The sequence below is a fragment of the Micrasema longulum genome, unplaced genomic scaffold (assembly GCF_059751315.1).
Source record: "Micrasema longulum isolate JH-2025_06_02 unplaced genomic scaffold, ASM5975131v1 h1tg001354l, whole genome shotgun sequence".
Lineage (NCBI taxonomy): Eukaryota > Metazoa > Arthropoda > Insecta > Trichoptera > Brachycentridae > Micrasema > Micrasema longulum.
The window spans coordinates 284,262-301,416 of NW_028278540.1; the positions used below are offsets into that span (position 1 = coordinate 284,262).

General features: G+C 31.5%; 1 protein-coding gene across 2 annotated transcripts; it reads right to left on the reverse strand.

Annotated features, from left to right (window-relative positions):
* Nucleotides 1–9,558: 9,558 nt before the first annotated feature.
* Nucleotides 9,559–16,485, reverse strand: ari-2 (E3 ubiquitin-protein ligase ari-2). Of its 2 annotated transcripts, none has more exons than XM_088235294.1 (7): nt 16,123–16,485; nt 13,764–13,939; nt 13,071–13,253; nt 12,318–12,503; nt 12,081–12,215; nt 10,985–11,137; nt 9,559–10,782 (listed from the first exon to the last, which is right to left on the reverse strand). In XM_088235294.1, exons 1-7 carry the CDS (start codon nt 16,370–16,372, stop codon nt 10,642–10,644), a joined length of 1,224 nt encoding a protein of 407 aa, XP_088091420.1. In that variant the 5' UTR covers nt 16,373–16,485; the 3' UTR covers nt 9,559–10,641. The 2 variants fall into 2 exon arrangements, with proteins under 2 accessions (XP_088091420.1, XP_088091421.1); XM_088235295.1 differs by having other exon boundaries at nt 12,081–12,197; nt 16,123–16,484.
* Between the last annotated feature and the right edge of the window lie 670 nt (nt 16,486–17,155).

A 17,155-nucleotide genomic window follows, 5' to 3' on the forward strand; every position in this document is an offset into this window, starting at 1 on the left:
GCAGAATTTTTCCCTAAATAAACAAAAAAGAAAATAATAAAAATCAATTCAGCATAATTTTATTGTGTTTTGTGGATTTGGACAATACTAATGAAATGAGTCTATGCCTCAAGGAGCCAAGAGATAGATAAACGTATAAAAAAATCCAGTTAAATTTTATTTATGTATTAATTAGAAGATTAAATTTATTTTATGCGCTTTTATTTTTATAATTTTGTCGGCCTCGTGGTGTAGTGGTCAGCGGGTTTGCCTACCATGCAAGAAGTCTCGGGTTCGATTTCTGACATGGTTGAAATAAGATATTTATTTAAATATGTGTTTTTACACTAGAAAATTTCAGAATTCCTGGACTGGAACGTGGTGCATAAAACTGATCATCTTATTCAAGAAACAAAAAAATTATCAAGATACGCTGCGACTGGTGTACCAATGCAGTGCCTCATGCACCATAAGGTGCGTAAAGGGAATAATGAATGATTTTAAAATCACACTAGCAATGAATCTGATTTTCAATAATGAAATATGAAACATTACTCAATGGTCAAATATATTTACAAGACATGGAAAACTCAGAGTCTTAAAGTTGACTTATGTATAGACTTTCAACAATTTTGTCAGGAACAACATAAACATCGCATGATCATGGCTCCTGAGGAAATACAAAACTATGAATTTGGTTAAAGCCTTAATAAGGCGCCACAACTGGTGAACCGCTCGTACAGACAAAAATCATTCTTTGATTGCCAATCACCAAGTTAGCTTTAGTTCACAATAAAATAATAGGTCTGCAGTACTCTGGTCAAGAATCGCAAGCGCAAACCGAAACCGCATATTACACGTTTGTTGTTAAATCAAAAATTTACAATGTTTTGTTCTATGCAATAGAGCAACATGTTGTTTCTACAGCTGTGGCGCCTTATTACTTTTAGGTTAAAGCAGGATAGTTTAGTCAATGCAGATTAATAAAAATTTTGTATATTTACTGAATGGTGCATGCCAGTCCCACTGATCTTAAAATACATAAAAAATATAACTATGCATAATTAACGTATTCCACACATTATGAAGATAGGTGTTGTCAATACAAGTTTTAGATTCAGCCACAGCCTCCGAAATTTGAAAAGAAAATCAAAAGGATTTATTAGATCATTCCTATCAACTTTGTCTAGATCTAGATGAACAGAACACATTCTTGTCCGACCTTATTCTAATAATATTAGTAATTTTAAAATATCAGTCTAATGACCTATTGTATTTTCAACATCTAAGTGTTTTGTAGTACATACATATTTTCTTAAAAATATTAACACTTAAAATTACCGTACTTAAAAAAATAAAAAGTAAAATGTGCTCTTCAAATTTACTAAAATCATTTAGACATTTACGCAGAAAAATAACATAATGGAGAAGTATAAAAACAAATAAATTTTAATTCGATAAGCTTGAAAACTTTTCAAACACAAAAAAAAATGTGGTTAGTTGTTCTAACAGTAAGTACTAACTCTATTTTTGAAATTTTTTATATATTTATTTTTACATAATATATTTTTTTACAGTAGAATGGAAAGAAGGATATGGATAAATCCAATAAGATTTCAGATCTGGATAGTTTCTTAATCTTTTATAGGTTTCAGTTATAGATATGATTTTTTTTTTGGATATTTCATTGTTTCGGTTATGGTTATGAAGCTCCATAACATCCTGAGCAACATGCGCGAAGTTCAGTAGGACCTTCCTCTTTCTGCACATTTTCTCACTGTGGTTGGGTTGTGTACAAGTGTATAAATATAAATAAATATATAATAAAAAAAATCAATATAAAACTGACGATATACATTATGAAATAAAGCTTGAATTAACAAATATCATTTAAGAATTATGATAAAATAACTTTTTAATACACTTAATAAATAAAATGTTTCATTTTAGAGTGCAAATAATACATCTGAATCACAAAAACATACACAAGTAAAAATGTACACAGATTGCATAAAAATAATCATTTCAATGCATGGATAAAATCTCATCCAGTTGAAAACCTTATCAAATTAAGTTTGAAATATTATGTGATGTATAGTAAAATTTTCAATGAGTTGTGTTTTTTCTGTGTCTAGGCGGGTGAAGAATACAGTTCTGAGTGTGAAAGATTCAGAAGTCTGAAAGTGTTTTCGCCTCATGGCTGCTCTCAAGTAAACATCTTGAATAAGGAAATCAAGCGGAGATAAGTCCGCCTCGTTGTGAAGTGGTTGGCCCGTTTCCCTAACATTCTTGAGGTCCAGGGTTCAGTTCCTGGCAGGGTGGACATGAAATATCGATTTTAAAGTTTGTTTAAACAGCAATATTTCTTTATTCTTAGACTGGCACCTGAAGCGTAAGATCGATCACCTTACCTTCATGTAACAGATGATCGTATTACGCTGTATTTGGTTTATTAATGCAGTTGCCTATACGCCACTGGGTGCAGAAAGGGGAATGATGATGTGTTTTTAAACAGTAACATTAAGAAAATTTGTGGTAACTTGAATGTTTTTACTAATAAATATTTTTATGTAAATTTTACAATACCCAATTTTTGTAAATTCATTACTCAAATTATAGGAAATAACATTGGCAATTCCATTCTTAGAATAGTTTTATTTATTTTATAATATATTTTATCAGAGATGTAATTTTAATTTTAGCAATTCATATATTAAAACAAATTTCTGTACACTGAAATTTCCCACCCATAAGACTATACATTTGAGATATCGACATTGTATTCGGAAAAAGAACGCTAAATGATGATTCGCTTTTTAAAATGATTTTAAGAACTTAATATTTTTGTTGTACAAGCACTCATCTTTTAAATACGGGATGAAGGCAAACAATACTTCTTGCGTTTGCAAAAATAATAAATTATTAAAATATAATACGGTAAAACCCCCTTTTTAAGTTTGAAAAAAAATTAAGTGAGGAAATGGAAAATGTATGGAAAAAATTCAATCATTACATAAAAATATTTAAAAAATCAATGTTCTAGACCAGCGGATCCTAAAAATATGTTTTGCGGAACCCTAGGGTTCCATAAAAGGGTCACAGGGATTCCGAGTCTTAGGGCGCAATGTCAAAGAAAACAGGCGGTGGAAGTCAAAAAAATTCATTCTTCATGTTAAATGCAGTAAAGATTTTTAATTCAAATAAATTTAGTATTTTTTTTCCAAGTAGAACATAACAACATGCAAACAATAAGGTGTCATGGGTCTTTTAAATAACATTTTTTTCAATTTACTTTTTCATTGCCGAGATGGGGTTTCGCCAAAAAAATGTAGATCTATTAGGGTTCCATTGCCAAAAAAAATGGGAACCGCTGTTCTAGACTATAGTGCAAATGTATCGCCTGAAAAGTTGTTATTGTAAAAACTGGCATAGACGGGAATGTTTAATATTTTTACCAATTTTCAATGATTTCATGAAAAAGATTTTGATGTTTCGTATTTTTCCAAACATTACTTTTTTTTTTAACGTTTATTTTAAAAACAAGTTTAGATAATTTGTAAATACTAAAATTTAACACGAACATAAAAAAAATAATTGGCATAAAATACAATGTATCTGGGGAAATTTTATTTATATGGTATCACTTTTTTACTATGGCATCACTGAAAATCCCTGGAATTTCAACTGTCATTTTTAGATCGCGGAAAAGCTGTTGAATACTTTTTTTTATTTTATTGCGTAAACAAACAGTTTGTGCATAAAAATTGATGATTTCTTTGTATATTAGTGTGGGACACTCATGCACACACCAAAAAAATTGTTTACACTTAATACAATAATTTAAATTATGTTCAATATATCAAAAGTAAGAAGATAAGAAATAACAAAAATTGAATATAATATTAAAATTAATTGAATATCTGCTTCCCTCAATATTTATATGATTTTTGACTTAAATTTACATACATAGTCATAAAAAATATCAGCCTCGGTAAATCTATTGTTATATTGGTTGCATATTCTAGGTATTGTAGATTGTTTCAAATAGTTTGTTGACACGTTGTCTGTGTAAAACAGAAGATTTTGTCTTGTCGGTCTAGATGGCACACGGAATGGAAGTCTTTCAAGTAGATTGGGGGAATCAATTTTATTATTTATTAATTTGAATAAAAATAACTGGTCAAACATTATTCTGCGATTTTTAAGAGAGTTTAAATTATATAGGTTCCAATTCCATGGTACTACATACTTTCAGCATGGTTAGAGAAGTTAAGGTTTAACCGGTAGTCGATCTGTTTAAAGATTTTTTGTTGAACCCTTTCTACTCTATTAATACTAACATTATAGTAAGGTGACCAAATAGGAGTACAGTATTCTAGCTGGGGACGAACGAATGTTTTTTAAAGTTTTTCATGTCTCTGCATGATTAAATGGTTTCGACGCCCGCATGATAAGTCTGACCGTTTTATATTTTTTTCAGGACTGATTCAATATGAATATTAAACATTAGTTTAGTATTAATAATAACACATAAGTCGCGAATTTGACTATACATATGTTATAGAAACAGGGGTGTTATTGAAAAAGTAGGGAAAGCTAACTGTCGTTTTTTGAGATAATACAGGCGTAAATTTTCATGTCATCAGCATAGGAGATGTAATTACAATATTTAAAACTTATGTTTATGTCATAAGTATATGCATTAAAGAGTAAAGGGCCTAGGTGACAACCCTGTGGTACACCAGAAGGCATTGTTATATAGTGTGATTTATAGCCTTCAATAGTTACACTTTGTAACCTTTTTTCTACGTATGATGTAAACCATTTGAGTAAATCCCCGTGGATACAGTAATTTATTTTGTAAAATTTGATTTGATTCACCCTGTCAAATGCTTTGGAATAGTCAGTGTATACGACATCTGTTATTACGCATGTTTTGTATTACAAAATCTGTGAAAATTGTTAGATTTGATAAAATTGACCGTTGTTTTAGGAAACTGTGTTGCTTAATGGATTCGCAAGAAAATAAATTTTGACATTACTAGTGTTGGTACCACTCAGACCGACTAGAGGAAATCGATGAATTAAAATTTAATAAAATACATTAAAAAATATTTGCGTGATTCAATGTGCCAAAAAATTTAAATATATAGCATAATAAAAACAAATAATAATTCTTTAGCATAATTGTATAATAAAAACATCTATACATATGACATTTCAATACATGTAAATTGTTTGTAGTCAGTAAAGATTCAAATTTGAAAAATATCAATCTCAGAATTTTAGCTTTAAATGATGGTTTGAGAAACAAATAAATAGTAAGTACAAAGGTATAAATAATTTCGGGCCAGTAAAACACCAGTCATCATCTGTACAACCATAATTAAAAATGTAATGTGAAATACATTGTTAGTGAGTTGCATAAGTATAATGAAGTAGCAAAACTGATAAAATTTATGGCATGTAAAAATAGGTAATTTAGTAAACATGAGCTGAAATACAACACAGTAATTTGTAACATCAAGTTTTGTGCATATATTTAACATGTTAATTATTTTGATTGCTTGTTAATAAATATCATAAAAGACATCTATAATATTAATAGTCTTAAAATGATTGATTGAGTCTGTCATGTACGGGCCCATTCACACGTATCGCGCAAATTCACTCGGTCCGGTAAAATTAAGGTGGGTGACACTATTTATTATTTTTCTTTTTGGTTTCATTTAATTAGTTTCTACTCGGGGGTGAAAATTTTGCTAAAAGAAATCGAGTGGAGATTAGTTGACCTCATGGTGTACTGATTTGTGTTTTTACCTGCCTATTGATAAATGAAATAATCGAAAAAATAATGTTAAATGAATCCACCCAATGCTCTTTCGTCGTTCTTGACATGGTTCTAACAAAGTTCATCACGTCAGTAGTAGCAGAAGACATACGTCGTTTGAAAAGGAATACACATGCGTTCTTAATTGTTTTGTAAGGCGATGTTTCTCTCTTGCATCCGATTTCCGATTGCTGTCTCTCTCGCTGCCATGTTAAACGTTTTCAAACGTTTTTAGGTTGGTTACCGGTGAAGATACTTTAATGTATATAAATATTCATTTTACTTTATACAGTATCGATATAATATATTGAAGTTTATATTACTCTGTGTTAGTTTGTTTATGACGTAAAAATGCTGAAATTAATTTAGGTGTGCTATATAAAATGGGTTGATTTTTGTTCAAACATGTTGAATTTTGTTCAGGAGAGTGGTTTGAAGTTGTAAAATAGTTCCAAATGTATCTCTCGAAGTAAAAACACAATTAATTGCTGTTTTCTTGGATTTATAGGCTTTTGATAAGGATTTATTTGGATTTGGATTTACAGGCTTTGGATATTTCAGAAAAAAACTTTTAAAACATGAACTCTCTAAAACTCTAAAGTATTACTGGACTACCGGTGTTTTAGAACTAGCTATCTCAGTAGTGGTATAGGTATCGGAGGACTCCAATGTTTTAAGCATTAATAGAATATGAATATATGAACAAAATGACATTCATTACTTTAAGGTACAGATATATATGCAGGCATAATAAATATAACATAATAGGCGGCCTCCGTGGTTTAGTTGTTAAGACGCTTGACTCACGAACGGAAGGTTCTGGGTTCGATTCCCGGTGAGAATACAAAAATTCAAAATGTAATTTTTCTCAAGCCTGACTATTCTGTGTTACAATTCTCCACTGTAATTGGGCCATCTGGCCTGTTGTGGTGAAATTAAAAAAAAAAAAAAAACAGACAGGCAGAAACAATAGCTTGCTGAGAAAACAGAAAAAAGTGAGTATTTCGTCATTGTGCCAGTTAAGTGACATTTAGAATTTTTTAAGGAGATAATTTAAACAATGTATCTTTTGATGATGGATTTTATTTTTAAATACATTTTTATTCGTGACAAAAAGGAAAAATACGTAATTTTACTTTGACATCATATTTAACTATATTTTGTTGAAACAAAATTGTGAAATCTTAATTAGAAGTTAAAAATACTTTTAAAAATATAAATCACTTAACAGATATTGCCGGCGCAGCGACGATTTGGTTTATTAATTTATGATCGGCAGATTTCACTCAAAATCGGTAGATTTTGGGAGGATCGGGTTGGCACCCTACCGATTATTTGGTTTTTTGAGAAAAATCACTTTAATTTTTGTGTCCTCATCAGGAATTGAACCCGGAACCTTCCATGCGTGAGTCAAGCGTCTTCACCACTACACTACGGAGGCTGCCGGGATATTTAATGTTTTATAACTGTGTGGTTTTGGAAGCATTATTTTGAGTGATTGATTATTATTTTTTTAGATAAATAGTTTGGGTAAATCATAAGAACACAAATATCATTGTACAAATAATATTGCTATCAAATGTAAATTCATGATTTTTTGCTCAGTGTAGAAGTTAACAAGGACAATATTATAGTTGACAACATGGAAAAATATATTTCCAATTATACATTATCAGGCAGTTCATAATATCGCAGCGAAAGTGTTTTATTTCACGGTAAATATGAATATTATTGCCACCGCAAATGGTAGCACTGAGAGGTACATAAACATGCACATTTTGAATGTTATGAAAAGATGCATGTCGTCCTCAGAAGCGCAGAAAGAGGTTTACGACATCTGTATGATGACGTGCGGACCGCAGTATCGTTTTTAGTTTGACATAATTTTGGCATATTTGACACATCAAATTTTTAAAATTTTATATTTGAACGTAAAGCTGGGGTGAGAAAAATGAAAATAAAAAGTTTGTTGGGGGAAATATTTGTATGAGGATGTAAGAGGAAAAATTGGACCTGAACATTAAAAAATATTTAAAAGTGGTGAAACGTAAAATTGAGGTTTTACACTATATGCAAACTGATTTTCTACGTACTAAATAGGTAACGAGCACAATATTAATTGCTAAACACTACAAACACTGCACAAAATCCAAACAATGAGAACTACAGCATAACTAAGTAGTTTTTACTAAGTATTTCCACATGTTGCATTTATGATCTAACACATTTTTACACAGATTACAAATGATGACTATAAGTCTTCGCATTCAAGTTTTACAAAACTAATATGCTAATTTATTTTTATAAATTTCATCTCATTAAGTTCCATCCTCTTTCAGCTTTATTAAGTTGACGAGTTGCACATTTTTTAACGAGTTTTACAAATTCGTCCCATTAACATGAAGTCATGTGAACATGGCTTAGAAAAATAAAACAATTTTTTCAAAGTGCTACTTAAGTCCAGTTGCATTGAAACAAGTAAATTATATATATTTAAGTGACATTTTTGACAAAACTGGGTTGCAAGAAAGTTAGTTAAATCAATTAATGTATTTTGTTTGGTTTTTAAAAAGCTTAAGATTAACTTTCTTCAGTGCAAATGGTCGTTAGCATTTTGTATTACAAAGCATTTTAGAATCCAATTTGCCATTGTTTTTACACATTAAGAATGAAAATAATTATAAGCAAATCTAGCAGGCAAAAAGCCATACACGTTTGAAGATGATAAATGACAATATTGAACAAATGTACAGTAGAACTCCGTTTATCCAAACTCCAGACATCCAAATTGCCAAATATTCGGATCGTTATCAGAAAATAAAAAGGAAGATGTTATAATAACAAATGAAAAAGGTTAAACGAGTTTTTTCATCAAAGGAGTTAACTTTGTTCGACAAGTTTAAGTAAATTTCCATTTCAATGTGATTCCAATTCGTTTTATCATTTCAAAAGCAATAAAAATGCGATTCTAGAGTAAATTTAGTATTGTCTTTCAAAACATTGCCTTAATTTGATGGTTAATCTAATTGCCCAGATTTCTGCATATCTGGATAGCGTCTGGCACTCGTTTATCCGGATAATTGGAGTTTTATTGTATTAAATAATTTGTAGAACTACTGAAAATACCACTATTAAACAGTGTTTTTTTAGAAAATGCACACATAAGTATTACGATTATGGATAAATGTCATTTTTGTAATATAATACCTCAAGGGTACTTAAAGGTAAGTAATCTTTATTTAATGCAATACTAAGTCTGATTTCAAATAAATTTAAATAAAAGAATAATTAATTTTATCAATAGTGATTTAGAGAAAAACAGGTGGATTTAAAGTTTTTTCCAAAACACAATTTCATTCTCAAGGCATTCCATGCAATAGGATCTGCAACCCCAAATTCATGAAAATTTAATGAGTAGGTATTTTTTATGAACTGCAATGAGGAGCAGTACAAACCATTGATGAAACATAATACAATAATGTTGACAGAAAAGGCAACATAAGCAAGCGCAAAAACAGCTTATCTTACCTTTTAGTAGACAAATAACATTTCAATTTCTCATAATTATATACATTATACATATCTTGTATTGTATGCTGTATTGCACATTCACTGTGCGTATTCATAAGTTTTCGGAAAACGGTGCATACAATATTCATATAGCCAAGTGTGTACATTTTAAAACTTATTATATACAAATTTTTGGTGAACCTTAAATCTATATATGAGAGTGAATAAAAAAAAATTAATTGAAAAAGAACGTATAATTTTGTAACCAATTATAAAGAGAAGTATAATTAATCCCTCGATAATTTTTTTAAATGTCAAACAAGCAAGTCAGCTTGTCAAGCAATTAAAAAGGAACCATTGAAAATATATGCAGAATTTAAAAAAAAATTCTTTTAAAAACAAAGTGAACTTTTTGACCCTCTCGTATCCATATTAGAAATAAAAAAGGGCTAAAGTGTCATTTGAATATATATATTGTGATTATTTCTGCATTAAATGGATTATATTTGCAATGAATTTTATAAATAATAATCGAGTACCTATTGCAAAAAAATAATTAATCAAAACAACTTCATTGCATTAGTATGACAGTAAGTAAACAATTTTGAGGTGCTTTATACAAGAACAGTACGAATATTATTAGGTATACCCTTAGAGTAATAAGTAATAACCTAATAGAGTCGGCCATACGGAGAAAAACCATTTGATGATTATCAACCACGAACTTAGGTACAGATTACAGCAATACAACGGGCCGTAGGTACTTGGGTTGAGAATTGCGAGCGCTAACCGAAATCGTCCATTACACGTTTGTTGTTAAACTAAAAACCAAACTAAAACCAAACCAAAAATTTGTAACGCTTTTGTTCTATGCAAAAGAGCTTGAGGGCTTTTCTAGAGAATTATTACTCTGAGGGTATAACCTCAGAGGGTAAAGGGGAGATGGAAGTCGAATAATTTTAACTAGGTAAAAAACAGGTACTAACTAGCAAATTAAGATCGAGCATTGCCAAGATTATTATTGTACAAGCGTTCTGAATGTGGAATGTCAGCATAAGATAGTAGTGTAAAATGACTGGATATTTGTTATAAGTGTAATATGAATCGGCGTAGTGTTAAATCTATTCCATGAGTTAAGAGATCAGTAAAATATATACAACCAACCTGTAAATTGTTACATTCGCAAATACATACGCATTTTATAAATCAATATCCCGAGTCTGCCATTATGCTCGAAACTCACGGGGAGTCATGTCTATTTAATTTATACAAATTTACAATTGTGTGTATTCATATTACACAGGCTCGAATAAAATGGTGGGTTACCACTCTAAAAAATCTTTAAGTAATGTTGTTCTTCTTTTTTCAGCTATATCCATTTGGTTTTGTAGGTCTCCCTTGTCAGTGGTTTCTGCACGTTCAATCTTCCAAGATAGATTCTCTATTTCAGCCTCCAGTTGTGCCTATAAAGTAACCAAATATTTTGAAGATTTTTATTTAAAAACTACGCACATGTTTCGAAACTATTTTTTATGATAATTTACTGTAAAAAATGGTTAAGATCTTAAAAAACTGTATTTGAAACCTCGAAATTCACGTAAACTACTTTAAAAAAAAAAATGTAAATGCTAATAATATAATTATAATTAATATGTATTTAAAAACCTGCTGATATTCAAAAAGATCTTTGCGTGGTCCAGGGTCCATGAAGTAGGCGTATGGGTAGGTGTACTGCAGTGTGTAGCGGCAGCGAGCTAAAAGAGCAGCACCATCAAACAGTGGCTGCCAATCTATCCAGGTTCCAGATCCACTTAGAACCTTAAAAAAATAACAAAACATATCATACTTACCAAAATTCACAAATCAAAGTTTTCCTCTATTTTACTATCCTTATCAACGAAATCTTTAGTTTCAATTAGTGCTATTTTTGCCAAAGTTTAGCGTAAATTCGCATTCTACAAAATAAGGATTTTATTTTGAAATATTTCAAATGCATTAGGTAATTATCAAATCTAACTACATATTTTATAAACTATTTTATTTTATACATCAATCATAAAATATTTTAATAGTAGTTAATAATAGTTACTTCGGAAAGTGATTTTACGACAAAGTTCTTAAGGCAGATTAAATAAAAATAAAAGCTATTTTTAAAGTATAAAATAAATATCTATAATATTAATAGTCTTAAAATGATTGATTGAGTCTGCCATGTACTGTTTCACACGTATCGCGCCAATCAAGTCAGTCCGGTAAAATTAGGGTGGGTGGATACTTATTTATTATTTTCTTTTTTGGTTTTATTTACTAAGTTTCTACTCGCGGGTAAAAATTTTGCTAAAAAAAATCGAGTGGAGATTAGTCCGCCTCATGGTGTACTATTTTGTGTGTTTACCTGCCAATTGATAAATATAATAATTTAAAAAGTAATTGTTGATAAACCCACTCTATGTTATTTGTTATGGCTGTCCCATGTTTAACAATCCACTAAATTGGCGGATAGGAATTTGACCTCTATCTATATATGAAATAGACTCGAAAAATTTTGTTATCTTAAGCTTATTCTAAACGCAGTGTATGATTTCTCATTGTCTAAACGTTGTGTGTAAAGCATGAGGGAGAAAGCGGTCTTAATTCGGAATGGACATTTCTGACAACCTAGTAAATGCGCCGCGTACCACAGGGCTAGTTGACATGCAGTACTTATGCTTAGGAATTAATTTATTACAACATAGTTTTATCATTATCATAATCAACTAACCTTCTGATTGATTCGGCTTCTAAGTTCTTGAAGTGTTTGTTGTTCTAGTCGTAGAGACTTGGCATGGTTCTCCCATCTTTCATAATAATGTAAATATTTTTTCAGAGCCTCTCGAGCCTGCAAATTGTTCACATTCTATACAAGTTATGAGAAGAAACAATTAATAAAAGAAAGGTTTAAATAAATAAATATATAATTACACAAATACAATTAAGTAATAAACAAGCAGAAAGATACCTGGGCGTGGTGGGAATCATGAGCAATGTTAGGGTTTTCTCGATATCTTGAGCACTCGTAATATTCCGAGCCGTGATTCCTCCACTCCCCCAGACACATCCAGCAGAAGTCGTGACGACATGCATAACACTGCATGTGATTACAACCTCCATTTTTCTCGATGCAAATCTGACAAGCAGGACAGTCCTAAAATGAAAAATGTGTTATATGGACTCAATTTGCAAAACGATAAGATTCTTTATAAATTTATACAGTTCCAACATCATCAAGAGAGAAAAATCTGTACATGAGTAAATTATTTAATTTTATTTTTACATTTAATTGTTTTTATTTTTGCATTTAATTTGGATTTATTTTATAGTGTTTCCTCAGTGGGATACCCCACCCCACTGAGGAAACATGAAAACATAATTCGCACTTTCAAACATTCTTTTCAGGGATTTTTGCGTGCTAGTTATCATCAATCCTGATCTGCACCTAAAAGTAAATAAGGCACTGCTTTGGTAGTCCAATAGGAGCGCATCTCTATTATTGAAATAAACATGAATGCAAGATGATAAGTCACATTTCAGGTTCCAATGCAGTGTTAAAAAACATTTCATGTCATACTTACCGAGAATAAACTTCATGCATGGTAGAGAAATGCACTAACTACTAGACCACAAGGCGGATTTCCTTGGTATGACTAATTTATAAATTTTCTTACTGTATTTCAAATTCATTTATTATTATTTCAAAAATATTGTTTCTTACCTTGGTATGCGCACTGATATAGTTGGCAGTCTCCGAGTCATCGGCGCACTTGGTGAGCCAGCGTTTGATGAGAGAACAGTCAGCCGGTGCGTGTGGGGGAGCTCCACACTTAAAACACCACTGGGTACCACACCCCCCACACGTGACTCTTCCTCCGCGTAACCCCTTGCCCTGTACTACCACCTAAAGCACAGAATTAAGTCACACACAAAAAAGTAACTAAACATATAAAGAAGCTCTTGATTCCCATTAAAAATTGTTGTCAAAATTTATTACACTCATAAAATATAAAAAAATTGTGGCAAAGATTGTCAACATTTTTCATGTCTTATCAGAAGTATAAATGGTAAAATTTCTCTTTGGAAAAAACTCACTAGCTCTGCACATACCCTGCTTTACAATACTTACCGCATTTCTAAGAAACTTCTGTATTCTTTCGTAGTGATTAAGGTTGAAGGGGGTTAAAATTCATGTCAGTTATGGCATAGACGTTTATAACATTCAAATTGGGCATCTTAGCAATTTGGATAACACAAAACATAAGAAACCCTTTTTTCTTTAAATGATACATATACGTGTAAGAGTTTCAAGCATAGAATTGTAGCGAATAGATTTAATTGTTTATAAAGTATAACAAGTAACATACAGTTCCAACCAACTTGAACAAAAGTAATGGTATTTGAAAAACAATACCTGGCAGTTTGGGCCCGGACAATAGCGGAGCTGTGGGTGGCTCTTAACATAATCCTGGAAACAAAACTGCTGATAGCGATCTCGCAGTGCAGGTTTGTGCACTAAAGCAAGCACAAAGTCCTCTGGTGCACATACATCGCAGTTGGAAGCCATACATCTTAGACCAGTTGATACTCCTGTAAAGGATAACAGTGTTTTTTTATTTTATAAATGGTAATACATATGCACGTATGGTCATCCAAGTTAGTAATATAAGATTTGTGCAAAGAGGATGTTACATGAAACGTCGTATTATTTTAATATAATTGTTTACAAGTTTTCAGTTTTTCAAAAATAATTTTAAATGATGATATTTTTATACTTGTTATGAAAATTCAGTGTTATATCATATCTCGGGTTTCAAACCAAATATTTTCATATTCATACTATTGGGTGTCTCAAAACATACTTGAATTACAAATTTCGAATAATTTTCATTGTATCAAACATAGAATGCGGATATTTTGCATTGTTATCAGCAAAGTTTTGAGGTTAAGTCATGCAGCGTTTTTCAGTCAAGCAACGCATAGAAATTCTGAAAATTCACTGCTGAAATGGTGAGAACTTTACAGAGACGGTTGGATAATGTCACACATTTTTCGGTCGTCATTTTGCATCATCTCGAGCTGCCATAGAGAATTTAATGAATAAATTTAAAACTGTTGGCTCTTGAAGCAGATGGCCGTCCTCGTACAGGTCGATTGCTTGAAAACATTACGTAGTTACAGAAAGTGTATACGAACTCCCATCCACCTCCATTTATCACCTGAAGGGAAAAGTGTATGCAAATAATCCACAAACAATTCCGAAGTTTAAAATGGAAATTCAATGAGTTATTGACGAAAATCATCCACATTTATGTCAAAATGTGATTGAAAATTTCGTGAAAAGGGTGAACGTTTGCCAAAAAAGCCAAGGCGGGCATTTGTTGGATGTTGTGTTCCACGTGTAACCTCCGTGACCATATTTAATATTGAAAAGAAAAGACCCTCAAAATTCAACTGCAGTGTGTGTTTTAATCAAAAATTCAAAATCAAGTAAGTTTTGAGACAACTTTTACTATTGAAATGTTTACAGACATACATGAGTAAAAATAACATATCAACATCGACATTCTGAATGTATGCGTGACTAATATTTTATAAATCCTATGTAAACAAAGTAACTCCTTTGGAAGACTTTTAATTGGATCCCATCTATCAAATATTGAGATCCAAGATAGCGAAGCGTTGAATCTATTTATATACCTTAAAATTTATTATAGAAATATAAAACAAATGATACTTAAATCCACAAATTTAAAATTACCAGTAACCGGTTTTATTACTTTCGCGAGATCTTGGTAAGTTTATTATAAGATTAAGTGTATTTATACAAAATCTGTTAGAATAAGAAATTAAATAATAATAATTTAATTGAATTATTTTTATCTGAAGGATCATATTACAAACTGTTATGGGGTAAATACAAGAGTTTATTTCAATGAGTTTTAATTAATTACTATATGAATTACTACAATCATTTATATATCTATTAAACTCATTAAAATAACATTGCATAAACTTTGCATTTACCCCGTAACCTTTGTAAAAATGTCCTTCAGATGAAAATAATTTAATCCAAATTTGTTGTGACGGAGTAGGAAAACATTTTTAAGAAGAGAATATGGGGGTCTAGGCATTTAAAAGGCTTATGACCTGTCATTGGCTGGTTTAAGTGGACACTTTACACACTGTGTAACATTCACCATTCTGCCCACGTTTAAACATCCACAGTTTCTCAACTCTTCCATTTGTTGACTTTTGTGAAGTAAAGGCGCTGAAATCTTTATCATGTGAGTGAGATTCATCCAGCTGAACCAATTCATCTTTATTTTCCAATTTTTATATGTCTAATACCAGGTAGTTAATTTAACAGTTTATTTAGTATGTCCAAATGTTTGCAGACAGGCTGGATTTCCTCTCTTTTGGCTGGATATTATATTCTCAAAAATGTTTTCAACAAATTTAGATCTAAATAACTCCCTAGGGAGGAAAACCAGCATGTCTGCAAACATTTGGACATACTCAAAACACTGTATAACTAATTCCAATTACTATTACACAATTTTAAATAATTTATCCTAACAATTTTTGTTTAAATACATTTAATTTTATAATAATGATACTAGTCTAGAAGATGTCGCGAAAGAGATGAAACAGGTCACTGACACGGATTATTATAAATTTATGGATTTAAATATAACTCTTTTATTTCTACAATAAATTACAATAAAATTCCACCAAGAATTTACAGTAAAAAACTTGAATGTTTCGTTTACCTCGAGTAATTTGTACTTCAAAATGCATGGCCCAGCAATCATTGCAGAAGGAATGTCCACAAGCGAGGGCTGAGCGTCGAGTGGGAGCGGGGGTGGTGGCACACACGGCACATGCCCCCCCTGCCCCGGTCCCTGAACTCCCAGCCCCCCCTGCCGCAGATTTTACGCGGCACATCACAAGAACTTCGGAAGCATTCTCTTTGTACTTCTGAATCAATTCTTGAGCATTCCAATGGTACGCATGAAGCATTACCTGCAGTAAAACAATTTCCCTTGCAAAGTGAATTGCGAATATCAATCGTCCAATTGATCAGTAGTCTCCAAATTACAAGTTTAAAATAATGAGAAAAGAACTATTTAAATGGTGACAAAAAAATCCAAAATTATTGATTTGTGATTTTGTTTTATTTTGTTTACGTTGATGTTTTATGATGTGCATGGGCAAAATGTCTGGTTTTTCAATACAACATTATTTATTTATTCATGAACTATAGTAACAATAAGATAAATGATTTTAAAATGACCGAAGCAATATCACCATTCAATTGTACAGAAGATTTTTGCTGTTTGAGAGTTTGGACGAAGTTAGACCCACTAAAAGATTTTCTATTAGATAAGGGTTCTATCCCACTGTCTTCCAAATGGAAAATAAAATATTTTTTATTCTCTCAGATAGTCAGACTGCTTTAAAAGTAATGAGCTTGGTTGAGATTGATTCTAAATTACCTTTAGAATGCTTATAGGTGCCGAATTCTGCCAGTTAGTGTAACAGCATAACATTGATCTGGCTAACTGGACCAATGGTAATGGGGCAGCTGACGAATTGGCAAGGCTGGGAGCTGAGGCAGCCCCAATAGACCCTGAACCCTACTGTGGGTGGCCCAAATGTGCTCCTCGTAATTAACTTAGATCATGGAGCCGGAAGCGGAGCATAAAATAATGCTCTGGTAAAAAGTACCCGGTCGGCACCACGCGAAGGAACTAATAAAGGAGTACTCGCTGAGGTTTGCTTTAGACGTAATAGAGTACAGAT

Coding starts and splice junctions, on each gene's coding strand:
- ari-2 (XM_088235294.1), bottom strand. CDS start 16,372: ATGCTTCATGCGTACCATTGGAATGCTCAAGAATTGATTCAGAAGTAC. Junction 13,940..16,122: donor TGAAGTACAAATTACTCGAG/GTAAACGAAACA, acceptor TATCCTTTACAG/GAGTATCAACTGGTCTAAGA. Junction 13,254..13,763: donor GTCCGGGCCCAAACTGCCAG/GTATTGTTTTTC, acceptor TCTGTGCTTTAG/GTGGTAGTACAGGGCAAGGG.